The 27,491-nt window shown below is 47.7% G+C and overlaps 1 protein-coding gene across 1 annotated transcript in view; it reads left to right on the top strand.

Moving 5' to 3' along the window:
• Positions 1-27,491, top strand: part of GAA (alpha glucosidase) — a 467,310-nt gene that overhangs the window by 257,247 nt on the left and 182,572 nt on the right. The window contains exon 14 of the mRNA XM_085617437.1: positions 3,376-3,527. Coding sequence (XP_085473563.1) covers positions 3,376-3,527 — 152 coding nt within the window. The remainder of the gene's footprint in view (positions 1-3,375; positions 3,528-27,491) is intronic.

Genomic DNA, 27,491 nt, shown 5'->3' with positions numbered 1-27,491 from the left:
GTTCAGCAATACCCAAGAGTTTATAGGCCTCTGAAAGTGAGGGAATCTGTCGCAGTTCCCCCTTGTAGGAGGAAATCAGTTTGAACGGGTGCCCCCAGGAGTACTTTATGCCAGAGTCTCATAAGTGGAGTGTGATCGGCCGGAAGGACTGGCGCTTGAGTAGCGTAGGCGCGGCTAGATCTTGGAATAGGGTGGGTTTCTGCCCCTGGTCGGTGAAATCTGGGTTCCATTGAGACTCATAGAGAATCCTCTCCTTCAGTTGGTAGTTGTGAACGCAAGTGAGGATGTCTGACGGGGCGCTGGGGCTGCCCTGCGGGGGCCTACTTTATAAGTACGATCTAGTTTGACCGGGAACTCCGGAGGTTCTCCCAGGATGGCGCGAAACATGCCCGCCAAGAGGGCCTCAATGTCGCCGTCCCCCTCCTCGTGCACCATACCCCGGATACGGATGTTATTCCGTCTGGACCTGTTTTCCAAGTCCTGGGTATGGGCCTGTATGTCCAGGTTCTGCTCCTGCAACCGAAGGACTTCTTGTTGGAGGGTCTCAATTACTTTGTCCCCCCCAGCTTCATGTTCCTCCAGCATGTGAACTCGCTCCCCCAGAGAGTCCACATCACGGCGTACGTTCCGCAGGTCTGCCTGGAGGTCGTGCTTCATGGTAGCCAGATCATCACGGAGGGAGGAGAAGAGGGACTCCAAAAATGCACGGCTGACCGGGGCCTCCGGGTTCTCGCCCCCCTCGGTTTTGTCCTCACGCCCCGTGCTCGTCTCGTGCTTCGACACCTGAGTGGACTTAAGCAGGAGCTCTTTGATGGACCTGTCCTTCCTGCCTTTGGGGGCAGCCATAGCTTCTGCGAGCATCTGGCCCGCTGCCGGAGTAAAAGCGGAGCGCGCAGAAATCCACTAACGGAGGGGCCCCAGGGGAGCCACGAGGAAGATCGTCCGGCGGAGGGGTCACCGCCACTTACATTCCAACTCGGGTCCCCTAGCCACCTCATGACAGACCACACGGCAGGGGCCGGGTGTATCACTGTGGCCCCCCGCCGGGCCCTCTCTCCACAACGTTGTTGCGGTGTCGCCGCTTCTTTGTCTGGGGCGACCAGGGCAGCGCTTCTCTGAGCCGGGGACTCCACCGGCGTTAGGAGACATCAGTAGAATAGTGTGGAGTGGGGTCCACGGCATCTCCCAGCCGGAGGTGTCTGCTTCCGCTGATGGCTGCACGCTCAGATCTACAGTGCAGGCCTTCTGTCTTCTGGGGCTCTCACGAAGAAGGGCCAATCACCACCTGGCCAGGCCTCGGGGAGCGCGCAGAACCAGTCCAGGGCCCCGATTGGGACAGAAGAGACCGAGCTTGGTTGAGAGAAGCCAAGGGAGCCTTCCCCTTCTTATCGATGCACAGGAGGGCCCAGCTAGAATCGCTGCAATGTCAAGGCCCCATGGGCTTGCTCGGGAAAGCATCTTAACTAGCCCCCGGGGCACCTCCGTAGTCCCTTTCGTAGATAGTGGGGGTGGCTGTCAGCAACAAGGCGCTATAGAGATCGTGGCCAGTGCAGCACCTCCCTCTAGATCACTAGAAGTGCGGCCTGCTGAGAAGGGCAGCACCGGGACCCCGCGTGGCCACCGCGGGGTTGCTTCACTGGGGTGCCGCTTCGAGGTTGGACTGTTCGCATGAGGCACAGGGTCAAGACTGATTTGCATATGGCTGGGTTCAAACTGGTACGGCATGGTGAGAAAAAAAACGATGGATTTAGGCCCAGATCTCTGTACTGGGGTGAATGTATGACATTGTTCTGCATTCTGTCCATCAACTGTTGTTTTTGCATTTGTCACCGCGAGTGGGAAGGGTATGCCCAGACATGGGGCCCATGCTCTTCATGCCACTGGAGTCAAGCTATCCTGGCTGAAGAGGGATGAAACCCCAAAACCGGTCCTAGGATGCTTTTTTTCAGACCAGGGAGGACTTGGCTTGGCAGTTCGGGCTGGACTGTTCCCATGAGGCACAGGGTCAAGACTGATTTGCATATGGCTGGGTTCAAACTGGAACAGCATGGTGAGCAAAAAAACGATGGATTTAGGCCCAGATCTCTGTACTGGGGTGAATGTATGACATTGTTCTGCATTCTGTCCATCAACTGTTGTTTTTGCATTTGTCACCCCGAGTGGGAAGGGTATGCCCATACGTGGGTCCCGTGCTCTCCATGCCACTAGAATCAAGCTATCCTGGGTGAAGAGGAGTGAAACCCCGAAACCGGTGCTAGGATGCTTGTTTCCAGTCCAGGGAGGACCTGGCTTGGCAGTTCGGGCTGGACTGTTCCCATGAGGCACAGGGTCAAGACTGATTTGCATATGGCTGGGTTCAAACTGGAACGGTATGGTGAGCAAAAAAACGATGGATTTAGGTCCAGATCTCTGTACTGGGGTGAATGTATGACATTGTTCTGCATTCTATCCATCAACTGTTGTTTTTGCATTTGTCACCCCGAGTGGGAAGGGTATGCCCAGACGAGGGTCCCGTGCTCTCCATGCCACTGGAATCAAGCTATCTTGGCTGAAGAGGGGTGAAACCCCAAAACCGGTCCTAGGATGCTTGTCTCCAATCCAGGGAGGACCTGGCTTGGCAGTTCGGGCTGGACTGTTCCCATGAGGCACAGGGTCAAGACTGATTTGCATATGGCTGGGTTCAAACTGGAACGGCATGGTGAGCAAAAAAATTAGGATTTATGCCCAGATCTCTGTACTGGGGTGAATGTATGACATTGTTCTGTATTCTGTCAATCAACTGTTGTTTTTGCATTTGTCACCCCGAGTGGGAAGGGTATGCCCAGACGTGGGTCTAGTGCTCTCCATGCCACTGGAATCAAGCTATCCTGGCTGAAGAGGTAGGAAACCCCGAAACCAGTCCTAGGATGCTTGTTTCCAGTCCAGGCAGGACCTGGCTTGGCAGTTCAGGCTGGACTGTTCCCATGAGGCACAGGGTCAAGACTGATTTGCATATGGCCGGGTTCAAACTGAAACGGCATGGTGAGCAAAAAAACGATGGATTTAGGCCCAGATCTCTGTACTGGGGTGAATGTAGGACATTGTTCTGCATTCTGTCCATCAACTGTTGTTTCTGCTGAGAAGAGCAGCGCTGGGACCCCACGCGGCCACCGCGGGGTTGCTTCACTGGGGTGCCGCTGCGAGGTGAATGCGTGGCAGTGGCCCCCTAGGGTGCACCGAGGCCGCCGAGAGACACGCGCTCATCTCTCGATGTCTTCGGCACCCAGGCCTGGTCTCGAGACCTCGCGCGCTCAGCCAGTGCATTTTTACCGCAGTTGAGGATGCGTTTTCTTTTTTTTATCTGTGTATTTAAAGGCTTATTTTTCTCTTTTTCAGGTGTGATGCTCTTTAATCTGTATGGCATACCACTGGTCGGTGCTGATGTCTGCGGCTTTTTAAAGAACACTACTGAGGAACTGTGTGTGCGGTGGACACAGCTTGGTGCCTTCTACCCATTCATGAGAAATCACAATAATATTAATACCAAGGTGAGTGCTGATCTCACCTCTCCTAGAAAGCGGCTGTTATTCCTCAGTGTGCAGAAAAAGATGTCCCTTTATGCCTCAGAGCATGAGCTGCCTCCATCAGGACAGCATGACCTGTGCTTCATCCCTTTGTTCTATCGCTTGAGCTACTGCTCAATACATCATGTTTCTCTAAAAAGTGAAATTTGAGGGGACTTGGCACAGGCAGGGGTATGTCTATGAAGCTTTCCACTCCATCCCCTCTTTAAGTTATATTTATTTTAATGCCCAGAGCCCATGCTTCCACAGTGGGATTGGCGGATGATGTGTAGTCCTCATAAAAAAGTGTACTGCACTGGTCAATCGCTTTTCATCCTTCCTGGGTGTGAATGGGTGGACCACAGAGCCAAAGGCTTACATGCCTGGTATACTTGGTGTCTCATACCACAGACCACTGGAGTGTGGTAGGAGGTTTCGGTGGGGGAGGATGCTACTCAACACCCATGGAGAAGTATGAGGGAAACAGACACTGGGCAAGGAAAAGGTGTGTACCTAAGCTCCCGCCCTCAAACAAGAACCCATTCCCAATGTAGTTCATATGCTAAAAGAGTTAAAACGAGGGCCAGGCTAGGTGGCTATCGCACCCAAGACGCAAGCGCTCTGAGGTGTATTGGGCCTCACATGGCAGTTTACAGACAGCGCCCTTTAGACTCTGGAAAGGGGTTGCATCAAGGAGTCACTGTCTCTGACACCCCAATATCAACACCTGTCAGCGGCCACCAATACATAGTGTTTGGCAGGTGAGTCCCCTCTGCTTCCACATTGGATGTGTGCTCTATTGCACTATTGCTAGCAGATGTGTGCAGGCAGTATTCCACAACAATACTGAGTTTTAAATATCAGACCTTGAAGATATATGTATATATGTTCTTACCTTGTGTTCCTGTAGATTCATGTACTCTGCATTCTCCTGCCATCTAATGTTGGATGTTTGCAGTATGTTTTTCATTGAAGAAGTTTGAATCCCAAGACCTGTTGGGACTCCACTGTGTGTCCACAATGCACCAACCCATCTCAGATTGCTCTCTTCTGTTTTTGGGCTTGGATATTCAGGAATGTTGCTCCGGAAGCGATGTGTTCCATACCGGTTTTCTATGTGCCAGCTACTCACCCTTCGAACCCTGTGAAGCAAACAACATTCCTGCATCATCGAGTGATTCTCCGCCCTATACCTGGTCTTTGAACCCCATGGTCACCGACCATTAGCCTTCGACCCACCGTGCTTCCAACGCTTGAATAACCTAGAAACCTGTTGGTCGTCCTTTGGAGAATGCACCTAGACGATGGTATAGAACGTAGACCCTTCCAATTCTTCCCTAGGTGTAACACCAAATAGCCCTGGAGTGACCAGCATGCTGTCTACAATTTGTTTTTTTTGCGAGGCCACAAGGAGACTTCTTGTGATGCCTGCTATGACTTCTGCTATGATAAGACTCTCTAGTACCAGAGGGAAAGGCGAAGAGCTTACCATGAGATGCAGCAACAATCCTTATTGGAAACTCTCTACATCTTCAGGGCTGATGTCTTGCCTCCCACTGAGAAGGTAGAGGATGGGCCCTCTGGCTTTCCAGCAGTGCAAAGGGAGGAGAGTCCAAAGGCCACTTTCTTGGAAGCTTCTGAGACAGTGGAGGAGAAGTTGCAAGAACAGGCACCAAGTTGACTCACTGTACCTCGTCAGTGCCACAGGCTCCACAAGGTCAGTTACCAGTCCAGAAATACCCTCCAACAGAGGCAGAGCACCACTTCCCCGGGAGTCATGCGTAGATCTGAAAATGGCAGAAACCTTTGGGCTTGGCTCCTCTGTCCAGACCCCCCTGAAATTGAGAGACTGGACCAGTAAAATCCCTGTTCAAGCGCCCCAAGCTGTGTTGCCCTTTAATGCCCTCTCAACGTTGATGCTTCAAAAAACACTCAGAATCTAATGCTGCACCTCCACCAGCATTGTAACCAATGGCAAAGCCCCCTTAACACTGAGATCAGAAACACTGAGGGGTCAACCTTCGAGAAACTGTCCGACGTCCTTGATGCAAAGCAGGAAAAACTGTTTATTTATCTAGACCCAGGCAAAATCCTCCCCAATCCCCTGCCTCTAGGGCTTATCCAGATTCCCAAGAAGCATAGGCCGGCCTTCAAGCAAGAACCAAGCCTTGACTCCTCAAGGCCACCGAACCCCAAAAGAATCACAGACTCTGGCACTAATCCACCACCCTTTCCACCCTTACTTACAACACCTCCATCACCAATGCTACCCCCATAAACGCATACCCTGACCCACAGGGCACCGATTCACATACTGCCAGTCCCTATTTCCCACAGGTCCCCTTGAGACCCTCATGGGTGAATAGTAACACTTAACAAATCCCTGATTGATTGATTGATTGATGATGAGTCCCTCATCCCCCGGGAGGGAGAAGACCCGTGGGAGGATTATATAGTTGACCTCCCAGAGGATTCCGAACTTAAACCCCGCCAAGGTCTCCCCGCCTGCCAATACCTCCACCTACCATTCAGTAATACAACAGGCCTCCTACCACCAGTCAAGTTAAGATGCACACAGTTCAGGATGAGGGCGACTTCTCCATGAAGATTCTCTCAAAAACAGAGCAGACAATACACTACTACCCATGTTAAATGGAATGCTTTAAAGAGCCCAAAAAGACCAAAGTGGCCACACATAGGGTTGACAAAAGTACAAACCATGATGGCCCTGTTTATGTCTGTGGCCAGGTTGCCACCTACTCCGTTGTGCTCCATATGTCACCATTGCATGGTTTACTGCCTGAAGCTTCAGTGGTCGTTTCAGGGGTATGCTTACTTTAAAGGAGATTTCCTTCATCTTACCACTATCTCCTTAGCACTGTCTTTATAGCAGTGTCTCTATAGCACTGTTTTTAAGCTTAGAACTTCTTTAGAACTATTTACTGGGTCACATCACCTTTAACTATAACATCTTAGTCTATAACTCCACTGAGCTGGCTGATTGTCCTTGCCAGACCTTGCCCATTCTCCTTACTGGATTCCTTCCATCCAGCAGCCAGCGCTGGCATCACTTGATAAGGAATCAAGCACATAGGTGCAGCAGCCCTCCTGGTCCAAAATGTACCACTGGGAGGACATGAAGGAGCTGGTCAAGCCCATTCCAGAGGCCCGCAGGAAATGGGGACAGAAGTTATCTGCTGAGGGCAAGACCATCAGCAATGCCAACCTAAGATGCGCACTCAACACATAAGACATTGTCGCTAGAGGGGTTAACAACAGCATCCTCCCCAGCATGCGTGGTTTGTTTAGGATATCAAGGTTCTAACCCAAAGTGAAGCAGCACCTCCTAAATGTGCCTTTGGTTTCCGAGCATCTGTTCGTCCACCAAGGTTGGCCTGATGCTCAAAAAATTCAAAAAGAACATGAACATCACAAGGTTCATGGGTGCACTGCAGTCCCCCAGATCTGCCTTTCGCAGACAGCAAACCAGGGGCCAGATGTGCGACCCGTTTTTGCATACGCAAACACGTTTGCGCATGCAAAAACATATTGGGCTATTTACATAGCCTATTAAGCGAGTCGCAATTTTTTGGAGACTCGCTAAGTAAGTTTTGTGACTTGCTATTTGGAGGGGGTGTTCCCTTCCAAATAGCGAGTCTCAAAACAATGTACTAATGTTACAAAACACTCACAATTTCCACCTACTTCAAGTAGGTGGTAATGCATTTGCAAAGGGGAAGGGGTCCCCAGGGGACCCCTTCCCCTTTGCAAATGCATGCGAAATTATTTTTTTAGGGCAGGCAGTGGTCCCAGGGACCACTGTCAGCCCTTAAAAAAATGAAACGTTTTCGTTTAATTTTTTTGTTTTAAATGCATCCCGATTTCCTTTAAGGAAAACAGGCTACATTGGAAAAAAAAGCTGCTTTATTAAAATGCAGTCCCAGACATGGTGGTCTGCTGGGCCCAGCAGGCCACCATCCCTGGGAGGGCTGGCATTCACAATGGGCTCGCAAATTACGAGAGGCTCATTAATATTCCCCATTGGGAATCGCAAAACAGTGTAAACAAAATGTTGTGCATTTCATTTAGCGCCTCGCAATTTGCGCTTCGCAATGTGTCGCAAATTGCGAGGCGCTAAGTGAAAGGGTCGTACATCTGGGCCCAGGTATTTTATGAAATCAGCAGTCTCAGGGAAGCAAATATTTATCCAACCAACAACACTAACAGCCCTTTTAAGACCCCCAGCAAACTAAACTCTTTCAGCTGGGAGCCTGCAGTGGTAATGTGTGTGGTAGAGGTGACTCTACAAGAGGCAGCTCTACCAGAAAGCAGTGAATTCCCATCTGCGCCCCCCCTAATCACACAACACTTGTGGGGGGGGATGAGAGGGGGAGACTGAGGTGCTGCTTCCCTTAGTGGAACTACATCACTCACTATCAGTGGGTGCTCTTCATTGTGCATGAAGGGTACTGTTTGGAATTCTGCACCATGCCACACAACATACCATCTCGTTACCATTTCGTCAACTCAGACCTTCTCCAACAAAGGAAGAGATTCAAGCTCACCTCGCAAAGGGAGGCATTGAACTAATGCCTGCAGAACAAAACGAGAAATGGGTGTACTCCCTGTACTTCCTCATCCCCAAAAAGGAGGTCACCTTCCAGTCATTGGACGGGTTCTTCCTCTTTGAACATGTTTGCATGGTCTTCCTGCAGGACGTCATCCTTCTGCTCCCCCAATGCGATTTAATATCAGTGCTGTATCTGAAAGATGTATACTTTCACATCCCAATTCACTCAGCGCATCAGCATGCCTGTGATTGGTGGTAAGTGGACGATGCTGCCAATTTAAGGTGTTACCATTCAAAATCACTAAGGATCCAAGGGTATTCACAAAGTACCTAGTGGTAGTAGAAGTGCATTAGTGCAGAAATGCCATTCATGTAATACTTGAACAACTGGTTGATCAAGAACTGCCACAGTTCATGTGCAATGCACTCTGGTGGAACTGGTAAGGGGTATTTGCCTATGCATTTTCTCCTCTCCCCTTTATCCCATGCATAGTGAGGAATATGAGGCAGGTGTCCATTACACTCATCTTTGTTGCATCAAACTGGGCTAGACAGTCCTAGTATTCAATGTTTCTGGCGATGTCACTCAGTCCCCAAGACAAGCTCCCATTAAGGCAGGATCTTTTAACTGAACATCAAGGCCAGCTCACACACCTAGATCCCGGACAGCTGAATTTTATAACCGGCACCTCAGTTCCTATAGTTTGGCTATCTCAAACATCAATAGGAATGCATGCTCAGTCTGTGAAATATGTGAAAGCTCTCTACTTGTGCCTGTAATGCAATCAAGTGGAACAGATTCATGCACTATTGTATCTTCAGTTGGACTCCTTCTCAAGGGTTCTATTCAGGAGATTGTCTGTTACCTCCTATACCTATAAAAGGCCTACCTTGTCTAGACTTCCACAGGCTTACACTTAACTGGAGTAGTAGTGCACTTACAAAACAGACAACATTAATTTCTTCTCAAGATAACCACCATTAGTGAGCTTAAATCTCTTAAAATAAAGGATCCCTTCATCCAGGTCACAAAAATAACGTAGTCCCTGACACCCACCCCAAATTTCTGCTAAAGATTATCTCACCTTTTCATAAGAACCAGACCATTTTTTTAGAACTCTTTTTATTGAACCAAAACGGTTGATACATTACATTACACCAGTTACATATCTTACAATTAGACATGAAAGCCACACCATCACCAGTTATGATCTATTCCGTTTTCCCTGATGTACTGTGTATTTGCCAACACACCTTGACTACCTACCTTGTCCTTTAACGTCATTCGCCATAGTCTGTCGCACATGGGCTCTGGGGACAGAACATGGGTGGCCCCTGTATTCATTCCATTTGTTCCACACCCTACCCCATTTTTGGGGGCAACCTCTGTTATGATAGGTCATCTTTTCGGCCACCATACACCAGTCCATATCTTTCTTCCAGTCATTCAGAGATGGTGCCATATCAATTTCCCAATTGCATGCAATGTTTCTCTTTGCAATCATCAGCGCCAGGGTTACCCCAATTTGTTCTCCCCTCCCCAAATCTGTCACCTCCCAAATTTTAAGCAGACACCACTTGGCCGATAGTAGAAGCTCCACCCCTTAAACTTCGCTCAAACATTGCGTTTATCGAGTATCCAGAGTATCTCCGGAAAGTGGTGAAAATGTTTACAATTCTAGGAATGGAGGACTGGGAGAATGCTATAATGATATTTTGTCATCCCAGTCTGCTGTCAAGCAGAGGCCACGGATCAATGGATCACCTCGGATCCAGATTGCTAAAGGCTTAAGTACCAGTGCAAATAGTACAGGCGAAAAAGGAGGCCCTTTTCTGGTTCCCCGCTGGAGCGGAAAGACAAGTGTTGTTCTACCATATATAAAAGCCAGATCCAGGCCAGAAACCGGGGTCCAACACCCAGACACTCTAGCAACCCAAATAGGTATATCCATTCGAACATGTTGAAGGGCATACGTGCGTCGAGAGATACAACCACTGCATCTTCTTGAATTCTATTTGCGCAACTAAGGACCCCCTGGAGGCGTCGCAGATTAAGGGCTGTGTTTCGGCCTTGCATGCACCCAGATTGATCTGGGTGTAAGAACCAAACCAATTGAGCTTCCAGTCTTCTTCCCACAACTAGAGTCTGCAGTGTAGCGGTAATGGTCCATCGCACTTAGACATTTAGCGGGCACTCATGTACTATATTAAAAGAAATAAGTCACTTAGAAAGTCTAATCAGTTTTTGGTAGCCTTTGCCACAGACTCACTCTGCTAAGGGCAAGCACACAATTCCTGTGCCTTTAAGAGTTCACTCCACACGCCACCTTAGCTGTGTGAGGTAATATTCCTTTAGCGTGTATCTGCAAAGCTGCTACTTGGTCAGCGCCACACATATTCACAAATGCAAAAAGAACAATTGATGGACAGAATGAAGAACAATGTCATACATTCACCCCAGTACAGAGATCTGAGCCTAAATCCATAGTTTTTTTGCTCCTCATGCCATTCCAGTTTGAACCCAGCCATATGCAAATCAATCTTGACCCTGCACCCAATGGGAACAGTCCAGCCTGAACTGCCAGACCAGGTCCTCCCTGGACTGGAAACAAGCATCCTAGGGCCGGTTTCGGGGGTTCATCCCTCATCAGCCAGGATAGCTTGACTCCAGTGGCATGCAGAGCACTGGACCCACGTTGGAGCATACCCGTCCCACTTAGGGTGACAAATGCAGAAAGAACAATTCATGGATAGAATGCAGAACAATGTCATACATTCACCCCAGTACAGAGATCTGGGCCTAAATGTATTGTTTTCTTTGCTCCCTATGCCATTCCAGTTTGGGGCTCATTGTGCCACTGAATTCAAGCTAGCCTGGCTGATGAGGGGTGATGCCCCGAAACCGTCCCAGGATGCTTGCTTGTTCCAGTGAGGACCTGGCTTGGCAATACCGGCTGGACTGTTCCCATGAGGCACAGGGTCAAGACTGATTTGCATATGGCTGCGTCTAAACTGGGGTGGCATGGTGAGCAAAAGAACGATGGATTTAACCCAGGTCTCTTGACTGGGGTGAATGTTTGATTTGCCCTGCATTCGGTTCATCATCTTTGTGTCTTTTGCTTTCTCACCCTAAGTGCGCAGGGTATGCCCAGACGTGGGTCCCAGGCTCATTGTGCTACTGGATTCAAGCTAGCCTGGCTGATGAGGGTAGATGCCCCGAAACTGGTCCCAGGTTGCTTGTTTCCGGTCCAGTGAGGACCTGGGTTGGCAGTTCGGGCTGGACTGTTACCATGAGGCACAGGGTCAAGACTGATTTGCATATGGCTGCATCTAAACTGGGGTGGCATGGTGAGCCAAAGAACGATGGATTTAACTCAGATCTCTTGACTGGGGGTAAATGTTTGATTTGCTCTGCATTCCGTCCATCATCAGTGTGACTTTTACACATTCACCAATCCTTATTGTGTAGACGTTCTAGCATGTCAAAAGGCTTTAGTTGGCTAAGTGTCCTAAGAACACTGTTTCAAGCATCTGCATCATCTGCTTGCAAGCCACTTCTTGGAGGAAACTGCTTTATGTTGGCATCTACAGCCATACAAGCTATGAATGGAAAATGTTACTTACCCTGTAACCACTTGCTCATAGTGTGTAGTGCTATCCATTCACATGCACCCACTTTCCTCCCAGAAGCCTGTGCGGATGACAAATGTTCATAGCCTTTTCACTCCCTTTCCTGTGCACAGTACACTGTTTTGAGCACTGCTCTTCATTTACACTACTCACCTGCTGAGCAATAAAAAAAATCTGAGATGGAGCCAGTGTGCTTGTGCATTGTAGACCAAGGGTGGAGTCACAACAGGTCTTGTGACACAAATGTCTTTGAAGAAAAAATTGTTTTGAGCACAACTCTAAGTGGCAGATGAATGCTGAGCAAGAGAATCAATCTATCTACCTACCTATCTATCTGTCCATCCATCTATCTGGTACATATTTGTAAAGTTTAGTATAGCAACCCACATTTGCTTACCCTGACAATAGTTTTATACTTGATATTCCAGCTATGGTATTTTTGTGCTCAGAAATCTGACATTCAGCTGCAACGTCAGATGTGGGGGGCATACAGTCTCTACAGGAGATTTTTGCCGAACTGCAATATAAACAGGAAGATTTGGAGAACTTATCTCTGTGGGATAACATACCTATCAGAGGTCTACTGAAGTAGGTGGAAAGTCCAGATGTCGAGTGTTAGAGCAGGGGTTCCCTTCAATCTGTCACCCCCTCCAATCCCCCACTGAAATTAGACCATGATCATAGAGTGGGTGCTGGTTGTTCAAAGGGAGACTCTGTTCTGGATTTTCTTACAAGGGTTAGCTTTTTTAAGGAGAAGGAGGAACGGATGTCCCTACATCAGGCCAAGAAAGACCCGAGGGGTCAATTTTCAGACGCTACAGAAATTTCATACCAGTGACTGATGTTGTTCAGAGGAGTAACCTTACCAGTCGGGAGAGCCCTGTTGTATTATCTTCAGGTGGAATGAGAAATAGTCAATTGCTAGAACTCTTAGAGATGCTCAGAGAATAAAAGTCCGATTGGCCGCACTCTGCTCGTCCTACCAGCGTGTTACCCCAAAGCATTGTGGTCCATGAAGTAGCGTCGGCGAGTACGCCTATGCCAAAGTTTAAAGTGAAAATGAGTGTCGCGTTAGCCATCCCTGGACACGTGTTTCGAGGTAGTTGCCTCTCGTCAGCAAGGAGTAGGTATGTGTGTGGGGTTGCTGCGTAGGCTGCCATAAAAAGTATTCTCAGGTAAAGTACCACTCAAGGCGCGCAGGTGCGTAGCCATGGGCTCGTCAGCCCCACCGGCTCAAGGGAGCCTGAATATAAACAAAAGTCCGATTGGCCGCATTCTGCTCGTCCTACCAGCATGTTACCCCAAAGCATTGTGGTCCATGAAGTAGCGTCGGCGAGTACGCCTATGCCAAAGTTTAAAGTGAAAATGAGTGTCGCGTTAGCCATCCCTGGACACGTGTTTCGAGGTAGTTGCCTCTCGTCAGCAGGGAGTAGGTATGTGTGTGGGGTTGCTGCGTAGGCTGCCATAAAAAGTATTCTCAGGTAAAGTACCACTCAAGGCGCGCAGGTGCGTAGCCATGGGCTCGTCAGCCCCACCGGCTCAAGGGAGCCTGAATATAAACAAAAGTCCGATTGGCCGCACTCTGCTCGTCCTACCAGCGTGTTACCCCAAAGCATTGTGGACCATGAAGTAGCGTCGGCGAGTACGCCTATGCCAAAGTTTAAAGTGAAAATGAGTGTCGCGTTAGCCATCCCTGGACACGTGTTTCGAGGTAGTTGCCTCTCGTCAGCAGGGAGTAGGTATGTGTGTGGGGTTGCTGCGTAGGCTGCCATAAAAAGTATTCTCAGATAAAGTACCACTCAAGGCGCGCAGGTGCGTAGCCATGGGCTCGTCAGCCCCACCGGCTCAAGGGAGCCTTAATATAAACAAAAGTCCGATTGGCCGCACTCTGCTCGTCCTACCAGCGTGTTACCCCAAAGCATTGTGGTCCATGAAGTAGCGTCGGCGAGTACGCCTATGCCAAAGTTTAAAGTGAAAATGAGTGTCGCGTTAGCCATCCCTGGACACGTGTTTCGAGGTAGTTGCCTCTCGTCAGCAGGGAGTAGGTATGTGTGTGGGGTTGCTGCGTAGGCTGCCATAAAAAGTATTCTCAGGTAAAGTACCACTCAAGGCGCGCAGGTGCGTAACCATGGGCTCATCAGCCCCACCGGCTCAAGGGAGCCTGAATATAAACAAAAGTCCGATTGGCCGCACTCTGCTCGTCCTACCAGCGTGTTACCCCAAAGCATTGTGGTCCATGAAGTAGCGTCGGCGAGTACGCCTATGCCAAAGTTTAAAGTGAAAATGAGTGTCGCTTTAGCCATCCCTGGACACGTGTTTCGAGGTAGTTGCCTCTCGTCAGCAGGGAGTAGGTATGTGTGTGGGGTTGCTGCATAGGCTGCCATAAAAAGTATTCTCAGGTAAAGTACCACTCAAGGCGCGCAGGTGCGTAGCCATGGGCTCGTCAGCCCCACTGGCTCAAGGGAGCCTGAATATAAACAAAAGTCTGATTGGCCGCACTCTGCTCGTCCTACCAGCGTGTTACCCCAAAGCATTGTGGTCCATGAAGTAGCGTCGGCGAGTACGCCTATGCCAAAGTTTAAAGTGAAAATGAGTGTCGCGTTAGCCATCCCTGGACACGTGTTTCGAGGTAGTTGCCTCTCGTCAGCAGGGAGTAGGTATGTGTGTGGGGTTGCTGCATAGGCTGCCATAAAAAGTATTCTCAGGTAAAGTACCACTCAAGGCGCGCAAGTGCGTAGCCATGGGCTCGTCAGCCCCACCGGCTCAAGGGAGCCTGAATATAAACAAAAGTCCGATTGGCCGCACTCTGCTCGTCCTACCAGCGTGTTACCCCAAAGCATTGTGGTCCATGAAGTAGCGTCGGCGAGAACGCCTATGCCAAAGTTTAAAGTGAAAATGAGTGTCGCGTTAGCCATCCCTTGACACGTGTTTCGAGGTAGTTGCCTCTCGTCAGCAGGGAGTAGGTATGTGTGTGGGGTTGCTGCGTAGGCTGCCATAAAAAGTATTCTCAGGTAAAGTACCACTCAAGGCGCGCAGGTGCGTAGCCATGGGCTCGTTAGTCCCACCGGCTCAAGGGAGCCTGAATATAAACAAAAGTCCGATTGGCTGCACTCTGCTCGTCCTACCAGCGTGTTACCCCAAAGCATTGTGGTCCATGAAGTAGCGTCGGCGAGTACGCCTATGCCAAAGTTTAAAGTGAAAATGAGTGTCGCGTTAGCCATCCCTGGACACGTGTTTCGAGGTAGTTGCCTCTCGTCAGCAGGGAGTAGGTATGGGTGTGGGGTTGCTGCGTAGGCTGCCATAAAAAGTATTCTCAGGTAAAGTACCACTCAAGGCGCGCAGGTGCTCAGAGAATACCTGGTGTGTCAGAAGCTGGATGTGACAATCCAGAGAAGGGTTCACAAGAAGAGCAGCGTTCTGCGCTGAAATCGCTGTGGCAGAGCGTGAAGATGCACAGGAGGAGGACAACAACATCGCATGGAGACATGGTGGCAGCCAATGCTGTAATTCTGTTTTTTTTTAAAAGGTCAGCAATGCACAGAATGCCCTGCAGGAGTCTGACTTGCTGATCGATAAAGAGCACCAATGCCCAATCTAGTTCCTATCACCTGGAGATTGGTTACCTCTCTGTGTACCTTGGTTCATGCTGCCTATCTGCGACTATGGTCGAGTGATTGATATGGCGATTTTTAATGGCAGGAGTGTATGTGAGCGTTTGACACGAGAGTTTCACCTAATATTACATACACTAGTGTAATGCAAGATGGTAGGATGCGACAAGTTGCCGCCACCACACGGGTATAACACGGACATGAGTGTTCAGCAGTGACACAATATTAAACAAAAACACGCACTCATGTTAGGAGTATAGTTCATGATTGTGTTACCATCGGAATGTTCATTCACGGGGATTTCGGCACAAATGCATGATACACAATCCTGCATACAATGAGTTCATGATACCATGGTGGTTATTTTGTTGTTTGTGTCGTTCTACAGATGGAGTGAAGACACATCATATGTATATAGATAAGGAACAGCTACCTGCCCTTACTAAATCAAGTGTAGGGAAAATCCCATACTTCTAATCTTCCAGGGGGTCACAGTTTTTGCCCTGAAGAAAGTCCAGCACCCTTCATGGGGCACCAGTGGACTGAAACATGTTGGCAGTAGGGTCTTAGGACCATAATATCCCACACAACCCTATTCCTTTATCTTTTTAATATCCCTGCCAGATGCAAAAATAAAGGGAAACTGGCATCTGACAGAGGAGTTTTAATCTTTATCCCCCTCTGGTCCAAAAGAATCTTCTAAGAGCTCCCTGAGATATGGTTGAGCCCACCCTGACTTGTAGGCGTCAGGATGTCCCGATGATGAAGCATGACACCACTAGGGTGTGTGAGGGAATATAAAACAAAAGGAGTTGCCTCCTTCCTCACCTATGGGTGATGAACTATCCTAGCTTCACGTAGGGACATTCCACCAGTATTAACTCAGGTTTAGTCATTAAAATTATCCGGGTCTCCCGGATTAACAATTGGGGGAGTACTTTTTGTGCAATAGTGTTAATACACGGGAGGGTGCACTCCCCTCGCGAGTTCCTCTCAGCCCTCCAAGAAGTGAGAAACTTATGTTACTTCACCAGTGTTAGTAGTATGGCAGAGATTCTCACCTTTGAGGTAACAACTGGTGGCCATCGGTGTTGGGTAGTCCTCCTACGCCCACGGCCATGGTAAATATCTCGGCATTCGGCTGGATACTGCACTCTCGTTTGAGGAGGATGCCAAGTCAGTGGCAGGGACCTGCTTTGGTATTTTGCATGGACTTAAACCCATTTTTGGTCTGTTTGACCCTCACACGCGCCAGCTGGTTGTGCAATCCACGATCCTGGCGAGGTTAGATTACTGTAACAGCCTTTTGCTCGGTGCTAACAAGGCTGTGACCATAGGCTCCAATGCACCATGATTGCAGCTGTGCGCATCTTACTTGCACTACTTAAGTATAGCTCGGTCTCACGGGTGCTGCGTCGACTCCACATGCACCCTGTGGAGCATAGAATTAGGTTTAAAGCACTTTGTGCCACTCAAAGTTCTGACAGACGCCGGCCCGGCAATTCGTAGAGACCTTGGACACCACTATATCCCTTCCCGTGCTCTGCGCTCTGCGGATCTACACCTGATGCGGGTGCCACATTTTCGTAGAGCCAGAGTCGGAGGCTGGTCATTCAAAGTGTTAGCCCCTATTTTATGGAAATCGATGCCTCTCGCGATCAGAAGTATTCTCAACCTTCTGGAGTTCAGAAAGGCAGTGAAGACTTGGTTGTTTCAGTAGCTTTGTAACATCTCATTCTCCTCTCTCCCGGATCTTTAGCGCTGGGACGTCCCTTTGCTGGGACAGCCATGCGCTTTACAAATCGCCTAACATAACATAACATAATGAAGGAGATTTAGGTTTTTCTACTGTATACACATGCAAGGGGGGTTATTATGGTAGTATGATGGCCTGGTCCGACTTGGGCATGTACTCTTATTGTATATTAGGAAACTTGTATATTGAACATGCAGCTTACCCCCCACAAGCAAAAGCAAGAGTTCTAAGTGTATAATGTTAACCCTTTTCTGTACAGTTTGGTCGGGAGAGGTTCAATCGTTGGACCCAGTATAGGGGTTTGTTTGTATGGTTTTAATTGTTGCCGCACATTCTGATGGGGGACTCGGAATTCGGGGTTGGTGGGATGGGGATGTGCCAGGACGGTCTTTTGGATTAGCAACTAGTGATGTCGGTTGATAAATCGTATACTGTTATATCCTAGAATGTCCGGGGGATGGGGTCGGTCCAGAAGAGACACAGAATAGTTGCCCAGCTACATCGACGCAAGGCTCAAATAGCATATCTTCAGGAGATGCACTTATTACAATCAGAATCGAGTAAATTTCAGAGAAGGTGGAGGGGCCAATTTTATGCAACAGTGTACTCTGCCTTTTCTAGAGGGGCTGCAATATGGATACGGGCCGGAATCCCCTTTGCTCACAGTGAGTCTAGAATGGATGACCAAGGCAGGTATGTTTTGATTTGTGGGGTGCTAGACGGTAGGCAGGTAGTATTGGGCTCCATCTTCGCTCCAAACATAGATCAAGATGTATTTTAACACTGTTAACTCAGGCACTCTCAGATTGGGTACAGTACCCATGGTTACTGGGTGGGGACTTCAACGCGGTGTTTGATGCACACTGGGACCACTCCCATTCCCCCTTACCAAACACCAACGCTGTGACTCAGGCTGCTGCACTAGATGGGCACAGGGGTGGTATCTTTCGGATATCTGGCAGTCACAACACACTAATGTGCGGGAATACTCCTCCTATTCCCACCCACATAAGCTACATACCCGATTGGATCAATTTCTTTGTACCCCAGATTTATCCCCTGCCATTCATCAGAGTACTTTCCTAGGTAAAACCATCTTTGATCATAACCCTATAGAACTGACATTACACTGGGAATGGGTCCCTACGCCTTTACCAACATGGCGGCTGCAACCTTTGACCTTAGAAGATCAGGTATTTCGTACCAAGCTAGCTGACACCATTACTACGTATTTTGCAGAAAATGAAGGCACGGCCATGACCAGATCGATTGAGTGGGAGGCCTTTAAAATAACAATACAGGGGGTCTCAATGGGAAACTTGGTGGGGGTCAGAAGATAGGTGACGAGGGACTCAGCGGAGTTAGAAGATAAACTGCAAGCGTTAGAACTGGCAGCTCAGGCATATGAAACGGGAGTGGAGAAATTGCAGGAAGTTAGGATCAGGTACGCTGAACTATTGGAGCGGCTGTGGACAGTTGATTTACAGGCTTATACACTGCGTACACACGCCGAAGCGGACAGGGCTGGCATGCTACTAGTGTGACTGATCACACCCCCATTGACACCCACTCCTACTTTAGCGATGTATAATGCACACCACATGCTGATTACTTCCCAGAGCGAAATAAATAAGACTTTCCAAAAACATTATACACATCTCTACATTGCTCCTCCCCTAGATGTGACGGATGCGACTGCGCAATTTCTTGAGGGAATAGACCTTCCCATTGTAACGGACTCATTTGCTAAGTTGTTGGCAGCCCGGATTACCACAGTAGAGATCCGTGTTGCAATAAAAGCTCGGATGGCCTGCCTGTTGAATTTTATTCCACCTATGTGGACGTGCTGGTCCCGAAGCTGTTACAATTGCATTTCACCTCGCTTGCAGAGGGTACACTGCCCCCCACTACTAGAGAGGCAATAGTCACATTCCTATTGAAACCAGATAAGGCCCCCACTGACTTGGCGTCTTATCGACCCTTGTCGATACTCAAACACAGAATATAAAATCCTAAGTAAAATTTTAGCATCTAGATTACTTACCCTGTTGCCCAAATTAATACATACGGACCAATGTGGTTTTATTCCCAAGCGTAGCACCTCTCTTAATATCCGACGGTTGCTTGCCCTGATGCATGCAGTGGCAGGGGCCCTACCGTTGGCGGGATGCTTGTCCCTAGATATACGACAAGCGTTCGACACATTGAGTTGGTCATACATGCTCGCAGTATTAGCAAAGCTTGGAATACCCCCAGAATATTGTAAATGGATTCAATTGCTATATACTAATCCCACGGCCCGCACCAGGACGGGAGCGATCATATCATAGTTCTTGGGGAACTCGCCAAGGATGTCCCTTGTCACCCCTATTGTTTGTGTTGGTGTTGGAGCCAGTGGCGCAATGACTATGATGTGCAATGGCCCCATATGGTATCCCGATACAGAGAGTAACCCACTCAGTTTCACTTCACGCTGACGATATGCTGTTATATTTTAAAGACCTTGGCATGGATATGCAGCTCATAGCTACAGTGTTCTCGATCTTCAGTGACATTTCTGGCCTACATGTTAATGCCATGAAGTCAGTAGTGTACTCCTTCTGTAACACATATGAGGGAACCCACTTGCAGTTTGGTCGATTACAGTTCAGGGTAGAACCCACAACTTTTATGTACCTTGACATACAAATTTATAGGTCCTCCACTGACACTATAGACTGGTATGTGGTGAGGACTATAAACTCTCTCCGTTCGCTGGTGAGATTTTGGAAAAGGGAAAAGGCGGACAAAGGGAGAGCAACAGCGTGGGCAAAAACCAAAAGGATTTGTTAAAAGAACCCTCACTCACCAACCTAGTTGGTGACATGCTTCATCATCGGGTTCCCACCAAGGAGGCCGAATGCCTCCCTGGTGTGCTGCGACGCCTGAATTACAGCGGAGCTGGTTTTTGATGGGAAGGTGGTTGTGAATTTAAAAGGTTAATGGTTTTAACCAACAACTGATTTAATCAAGGCAAACCAAAAACCAATAAAAACAGGTAAGACGGGCTAGAACTGGTTGGTTAGGATAACCAAAGCTCGTCCGATTTTAATTAGTGAGAAAGAAAAATGGTCGACATGTTTCTGCTTGTCATGCCCAGTTGGCTAAGCAATCTTCAGGACCAGGTGGACCATGTTGAACATCCGGGCCGAGAAGGACTGATCAAGGTCTATCGCGGGAGTGTGCGAGCATGGAAATACTATAGCTCACTACCCCCCTCTCGGACCCATGATGTTAGTCGTACATTGTATACGAACTTTATTAGCCCCAGAATAGTAAGAAGGCTTTTCGGTAGAACTGTAAGTTTTACCACTTGATCTCCACAGGTTAGGGTGCGCCTTAGCGTGCGCATACCGCCGTGGTGGTCCACCTGGTCCTGAAGATTGCTTAGCCAACTGGGCATGACAAGCAGAAACATGTCGACCATTTTTCTTTCTCACTAATTAAAATCGGACGAGCTTTGGTTATCCTAACCAACCAGTTCTAGTCCGTCTCACCTGTTTTTATTGGTTTTTGGTTTGCCTTGATTAAATCAGTTGTTGGTTAAAACCATTAACCTTTTAAATTCACACCCACCTTCCCATCAAAAACCAGCTCCGCTGTAATTCAGGCGTCGCAGCACACCAGGGAGGCATTCGGCCTCCTTGGTGGGAACCCGATGATGAAGCATGTCACCAACTAGGTTGGTGAGTGAGGGTTCTTTTAACAAATCCTTTTGGTTTTTGCCCATGCTGTTGCTCTCCCTTTGTCCCCTTTTCTCTATTCACTCTTTCGTTGTTTAATAAAATTTACCAGGGGGAACAAGAGTGATTTTCCCTCACCCTCTCTTTGTTGTTGTGAGATTTTGGAATACCCTGCCGTTATCAATGGCGGGCCGCTTAGCAGTGTCCAAAATGGTCATGTTACCCAGACTTTTATACCATTTTGTGAATATTCCTGTAGATATGACGGCCTGGATTTTTAGGACATTAGACACCTTGCTAACATCCTTGTTATGGGGAAAGGGGAGACACAGACTAGCTCTGTCTAAGATGCAGCTTCCGAGCACTGTGGGTGGTATGGGGGCACCTGATTTTAAAGCATACTGTATTGTTGGGCAGCTACAGTGGCGTACTGGTTGGCGGGTCATAACTTGTTTGAAATAGGTTACACCCCTGCGCGTTTACAGCGCGGGACGCTGCATGCATTGCTGTGCCCCGGGGCCGACAAGATGCGTGACCCTCCCTTTCTATTGTTTATTGCATTACACTATTAGAAGCAAGCTCTAAAATATGCGAAAGTACTGAATCCATATGCTGCCAACATTCCCCTTTGTGGTTTGCCTACCCGCCGTGGTGTTTTGTCTACTGTTCAGGTGTGGGGCTAGACACAGGGGGGTGGACTACTGTTGGGGACCTCTTTTTAGATGGTAATTTGATGCCCCATGGCGAATTTGTGCACACCAATGCGGAGCCGGGCACTCTGTTTCTCACACATGCATCGGTCACACAATATATCCAGAAGTACTGGTTGGTAGACCAGAAAGAACTCCCTACATTTCGATTGTTGAGGTCTCTTCACATAATGGGACATGGGCGCCATCTTGTAGGATGGCTGTACCGAGGACTGTGAGAACACTTAAGTATACCACTATTACCTCTCCGACAGAAATGGGAAGTGGTTCTAATGAGAGAATTAGAGGATAGAGAATGTAGCACAAATCTAGAACATCCCCGACGGGTGTCCCGTAACTTCCGACTGAAGACGATACAATTATTAATATTACACAGGGCCTATCTTACACCGCAAGCTATTCAGAAGATATATCCTGCTGCCTCTGCATTATGTCCCAGATGCTCCTACCAACCCGCTGATTTCACTCACATGTTATGATCGTGCTCTACCATGGGGATGTTTTGGTCAGAGGTTACTCAAGGTTTATCCCAACTCACGGAGTGCTCCCCTTGGGACACCATGGAGGTGTGCTTGTTAGGTCTTCTCCCACTCCCGAAGAAGGCAAAATTACTTCACTGATTCATGGATTTGGCTCTGATGCTCGTCAAATGATTAATAACACAGCGCTGGACATCTCGCACGGTGCTGTGGGAGGGCAAATGGAAGGATGAGATCAATAGATAGGCAGTGGCAGAAGGGGAAGCGCTTAGACGCGAAGAATATACAGGACTGAGAAAAACACCGATTTCCTTTGAATGGGCTCAGTTAATAGAGCAGTTTAAAGCGGAAGCAGATGATGACGCAGCGGTGTACCTAGATCCACTGATGTAATAGATATACAATACCAGGTTCTTGACTGGGTAGTGGTCGAGAGAGGGAGGGATTTCCACCCACTTCCCCCCCTCGGCTTACTTCTTCATTTTTGTTCAGTTCCCTTTTTCCCCTCTCTACTCCCCCCTAGAGTTCTTATGCTCACCATGAGTACAATCAATTCCCCAGGGATCCTGCCCCGGCTGGGACGATTGGGGTACAGCGGCTAAGTTTATAGTTAAATGTTAATAGGGAGGGCAGAATTGTGGGTGGGATAACAAGGGTGGGTTTTGTGGGAGGAAAATGACGATATACCGATACATCGGGTGTACTGTCTCAGGCATATTGCTATGATTATAAGTGGTTATACTAAATGCTAGTCAATGTAACATGCGACTTCAATCAGTAATGTGTAAGAACGTAGATACAAGAATAATTGTACAATATATTTGAATGCTGAACTATACAAAAATTGTATAGATACATACTGCTATATTTCACATGTCTAAGAAATCCAATAAAAAATGTGTTTAAAAAATAAACAGAATGAAGGAGACAGTGTAATGCCGCAAGCAAAAGATTCAGTCCTGATGGGCGGTCACAAAAGTAGACAGGGCGGTAACAGAGAGGGACTAAGAAGCCTCATTATCAATCGTAAGCCAGCATTTACCGTGGACAATGACACCAGCCAATGAAAAATATGGGTGGCGCTTCCACAGCACTTCTACAGCATACCCTACTACAACATGTCTCACAGAGCGAGCAGCGCATGCGCTGCAACGCTAGGCTCGACCTAAAAAGGGGAGTGTATGCAGAAGAGAGTTTCAGAGAGAGCTCAAACTTCCCCTTCCTATATTTAGTCGCACTTTATGTCCAGGTAATTTCTTTGCATTCTGGGATTTGTTGTCCTGATCGTCTCATTATAAATTCAGAACTTTGAGTCCCAGATTGCAAAGAAAAACCATGAACTGGATAAGCTATTCGCACATGAACCTGGGCACCATGAAAGCTCTGGAAATAGTCACAGTGACTAGACAGAAAAGCTTACAGAAAGAAAGATGTTAGAAGGATACCATTCGCTAACAACTGCAAATACCGCTCATATGTGAGTACTGAATTGATTTGCATAGCTAACAGGCATCCCTGGGATGTTGTTCTTTCTGCAGCAGGTTTAGTTGCTTTCACAAAATCCACAACCTGATTGCAAACTAAGCGAGACCAATTTCAAATAGCTGCCTCTAAGAGATACACCATTTTGCAAACAGCAACAGGGCAAGCTTTAGCGATCTAAATACACAAATATAGCTAAATACCCTTCAAGCACTACACTAAATATTGGGTGACTTCTCACTCGGTGATAAATACAGCTAATAAACAAATTATATTCCAGTGTTCCTAGCACAGAGATAAAAAAAGAGGAATAGAGGATATGTGACCTAATTTCAAGAGCTGCCAACTATGGAACCGTGGAATGAGGTTCTTATCCCGTCTCCCCTTACATAAAGAAAACAACTAAATTCTACCCCGGGGAAAGTGCTCCAATGCCCTCTCTCGCAGTTCGTGCTACAAAAAACTGCAAAATGGAAATCCTTTGTAGGTCTTGCCTGAGCCAGCGCATGCGCTGCACTGGCAAGACATTTAGTGTGTGGGCTTTAAAAAGCCGACCACAGCTTTTTGGCTGGCATAGAGCATGCGGTTATGCGCACAAAGACGAGCAGAGGCGCCATCTGGCTTTCCTCTCTCTTCATGATGCGCGCACATCCCACACCACTCGCCAGCCTGCTTTCACTTTTGCTGTCGTGCGCATGCACCACTCACGTGCTTTTTTTCTTTTAGCACGCTCGCACACAACTCCCGCTTGTTTTCACTGCAGTGAGTAATCCAGAAGGGATAGCACAGAAAGCTGTAGCCTCTTCTGAATTGTTTTAGGAGTGTACTCACAGACACCGGGGCCTAATTTGTATAACTCAGCACGTCATCTCTATATGTATAAGTCACTTCTTTTTTGCTCTGAAGATATCCACTAATGCACATGCGAGAATTACAAAATTGTGGATTTTTTCGTTTTGCTTCATGATCTGTAATAGTTGCTGATGTGCACTACTTTTGCAAGAAATCAGTATTACCTTTCAGAGGAAGGAAAGTGGCACACCTCGGTAGTTAAGATGGAAATATAACTCCACAAGAAATTCCATATTTGCACCCTTACTTACCATGTCAAACCCCCCCTCCCTCAAACAATTCCACCAGATTGTGGAACCAACATTCAAATATAAACAGGTACTATAGCAAATTTGATGCATATTGGTCAAACGGTTCAAGGGTTTTAAGAGGATGTGGTGGGAGGATGGTTCCCAAATCATGTCACTTTCCAATTCCACATGGGTTTCCTTCGAGTAAAAATTAGTAAGTCATGTATAGGTTCAACAGCTGGTGAAACGTTCACCAAATTGTAAGGCAACAATGGCTATGCCATCACTTGGTGCCTTTTCTTGGTTTGGTAAATTTTCACACAGCCATAACGAAAAATAGGAGTGTTTTATGTGCATGTGCCAGTACTGTATATACTATAAGATCTCCAGACAAACCCGCAAATTCCATCTACAGAAAGCAAGTAACAGCCTACATAGTGGACACATCACAAGCCCTTAAAATCAATCTTTGTTAATATGTAAATTACTAAACATAAGACAAATATGGCCTTGTCTTCCATTTTGTACAACTAAGGCACTATTAATTTCACAAGTACTAAGTAAATTGGATTATTGAAACAATTTGCACAGGAGCCTCTCTCAAAGTTCCTTCTCCTCATTGGACAAGGTTCATACCTTCAGAGAACCTTATTAAATTTACCAAGTCAAATACGCATTACTCCCTTTTGTCACAAAGCTGAGTGGCTATCAGCTAAGCTATGGCTTTGCCAATAGCTTAAACTCTCGTCAATGCGAGACCTATTGCATTGCAAATGCTTGTTATCAAATGGTTTAGAGTGGCTGACCAGGCTGCAGCGAACGGATAAGCATCTGTTATGGCCCTGCATCATGTGCTCGTTGAAATGCTCTCCAGGCGGTGCCAACAACCCCATGATGCAGCAGTGCATTCACAGTTACGAGCAAACTGAGCCAGTACTGTTTGTCACTGTCAACTTTGACAAAACAAGTAGCAGTGGGTTTGCTGCTCACTGTTTTCGACCCAGAGGAGCCCGATAATGCCGCCCCCGCCCCAGCTGACAAAGCGGGGGTCACGACGCCATTGCTTATTCTGCACCATGTCTTGTACTAACTTTGGGGCATATTATCAAGGACGGCGTTAAAACTATCGCCGCTTTAGCGGCAGGAAACTGATGCTAAAGCGGCGATAATGGGCTTGATAATATGCCATAGAGAATTCCAATAGAAGCTCTTGTTCACACCAGAACATGGGCTTCTATTGGAATTCTCTGCGGCATATTACCAAGCCCATTATCGCCGCTTTTAGCGCCAGTTTCCTGCCGCCAAAGCGGCGATAATTTTAACGCCGTCCTTGATAATATGCCCCCAAGTGCGCTGTGACTTACACTACCTCTTTGTGGACTGTGGCTTATGCTGCCTCTCTCTATATGGTGCTGCCTCTCGGTGCACTGCTGATGGTGCTGCCTCTCTGTGCACTGCTAATGGTGCTGCCTCTCTGTGCACCGTGGATTGTGCTGTCTTTCTGTGCTCATTAAACCATGATTTAAGTTGTTTCTCTGTTATTTTGCTAGTGCTACCTTTCTGGGTTTTGTGGCTAGTGCTACATCTCTGTACACTGTGGATAGTGTTGCCACTCTGTGCACTGTACATATATTCCTCTTTACAACTAGAGATGGGCAAGAGAGAGGAGAGGAGAGGGAGAGGGGAGAGGATGTAGCCTTGCGGCTAGAGCTGTCTACCTCGAAGCTGGGAACCGGGTTCGAGTCCCTGCAACAACGCTCAACATCCTGTGCTTCTGGGCAAATCACTTAATCTCCCCTTGCCTACAAATAATTAATGTGTCCTCATGTAACGAAACTGGTGCTCATGTAAAGCGCTCTGATACCCAATGTCTTGGGTCTACTTTGCACTATACAAAACTCTTTTTTTTTAAAAGCCAGACAATTCATGGAAGGGGCCGAGCCAGAGCCAAGCCAGGTGTCCAGCATGGCTCTAAGAGCCAAGCCCACAAATCAAAATCAGCGGGAGCAGCCACAGAATGGCATAGCATGAAAGAGCAATCAGGAGAAAGGTGGGGGAGGCAGGACCCACTTCCCTTGCTGGTATGTGATGCTGCAGTGTTCTCGTCCCTCTGTTGTAGGATGAATGGACAGTGCTGTGGAATCAGTGCACCTTTATCCCAGACCTTGTACCTCGCATTTCAGGTGCACCATTAGGAGGGTTGTCAAATGCATAATTCCAGGTGCTGCTGCTGGTGGGGGAACCGAGGGAGGGCTTTGCACATTACACCCTCTTTAAGTTTCTAGCTGAACCAAATACTCCACAAAGCCAGCAAATGGTTTTGTGTGCAAGTGCGTTTAGGGAAAACCTTGTTGCCTTGTTGATGCCCATCGCTGACAATTTTCCCGCTGTCCAGACCTGAGAAGAGGTAGCTAAAATTGTAAAAGGCCCCTGCACTGGCCCTGGCTTCCACGAGTTGCCATCTTTTCAAAAGAACAATACTGGCCATTTGTTCATGTTTAAAACGTCTGCAAAGGCACAGGATTCATACTTAATGAGAGCTTCATATAAAGTCATCTGTATTCATTTATAACATGATCTTTCTGTTGCTGTTTATTTTACTTATCAATCAGGGACCAATAGGGCAGCTTAGAACACCTTTTTTGAAGTGCTTTGTTCTTATATTTTCTATTTAAAGGATGTGGCTGTTGGTGCCAGAGCTGCAGACTTTGGAACAGAGTTGGGGAACCAAGGTAAATTCTTGGAGTTGGTTCAACATTCTGTGATTCTGGGCAAATCCCGACGGGCCTGATTCACAAAGGGCCTCCTCATTCGTGGAGGAGGCGCGCAGCCGTGGGGAGTCTCCACGAGTGCGGAGAATTAACTATGACTGCAGAGGCCCTTTCTGAATCAGGCCCTTAACTTCAT

Source organism: Triturus cristatus, chromosome 7 (assembly GCF_964204655.1).
Source record: "Triturus cristatus chromosome 7, aTriCri1.1, whole genome shotgun sequence".
Taxonomy (NCBI): domain Eukaryota; kingdom Metazoa; phylum Chordata; class Amphibia; order Caudata; family Salamandridae; genus Triturus; species Triturus cristatus.
This window is presented reverse-complemented; position numbering and strand designations above follow the sequence as displayed.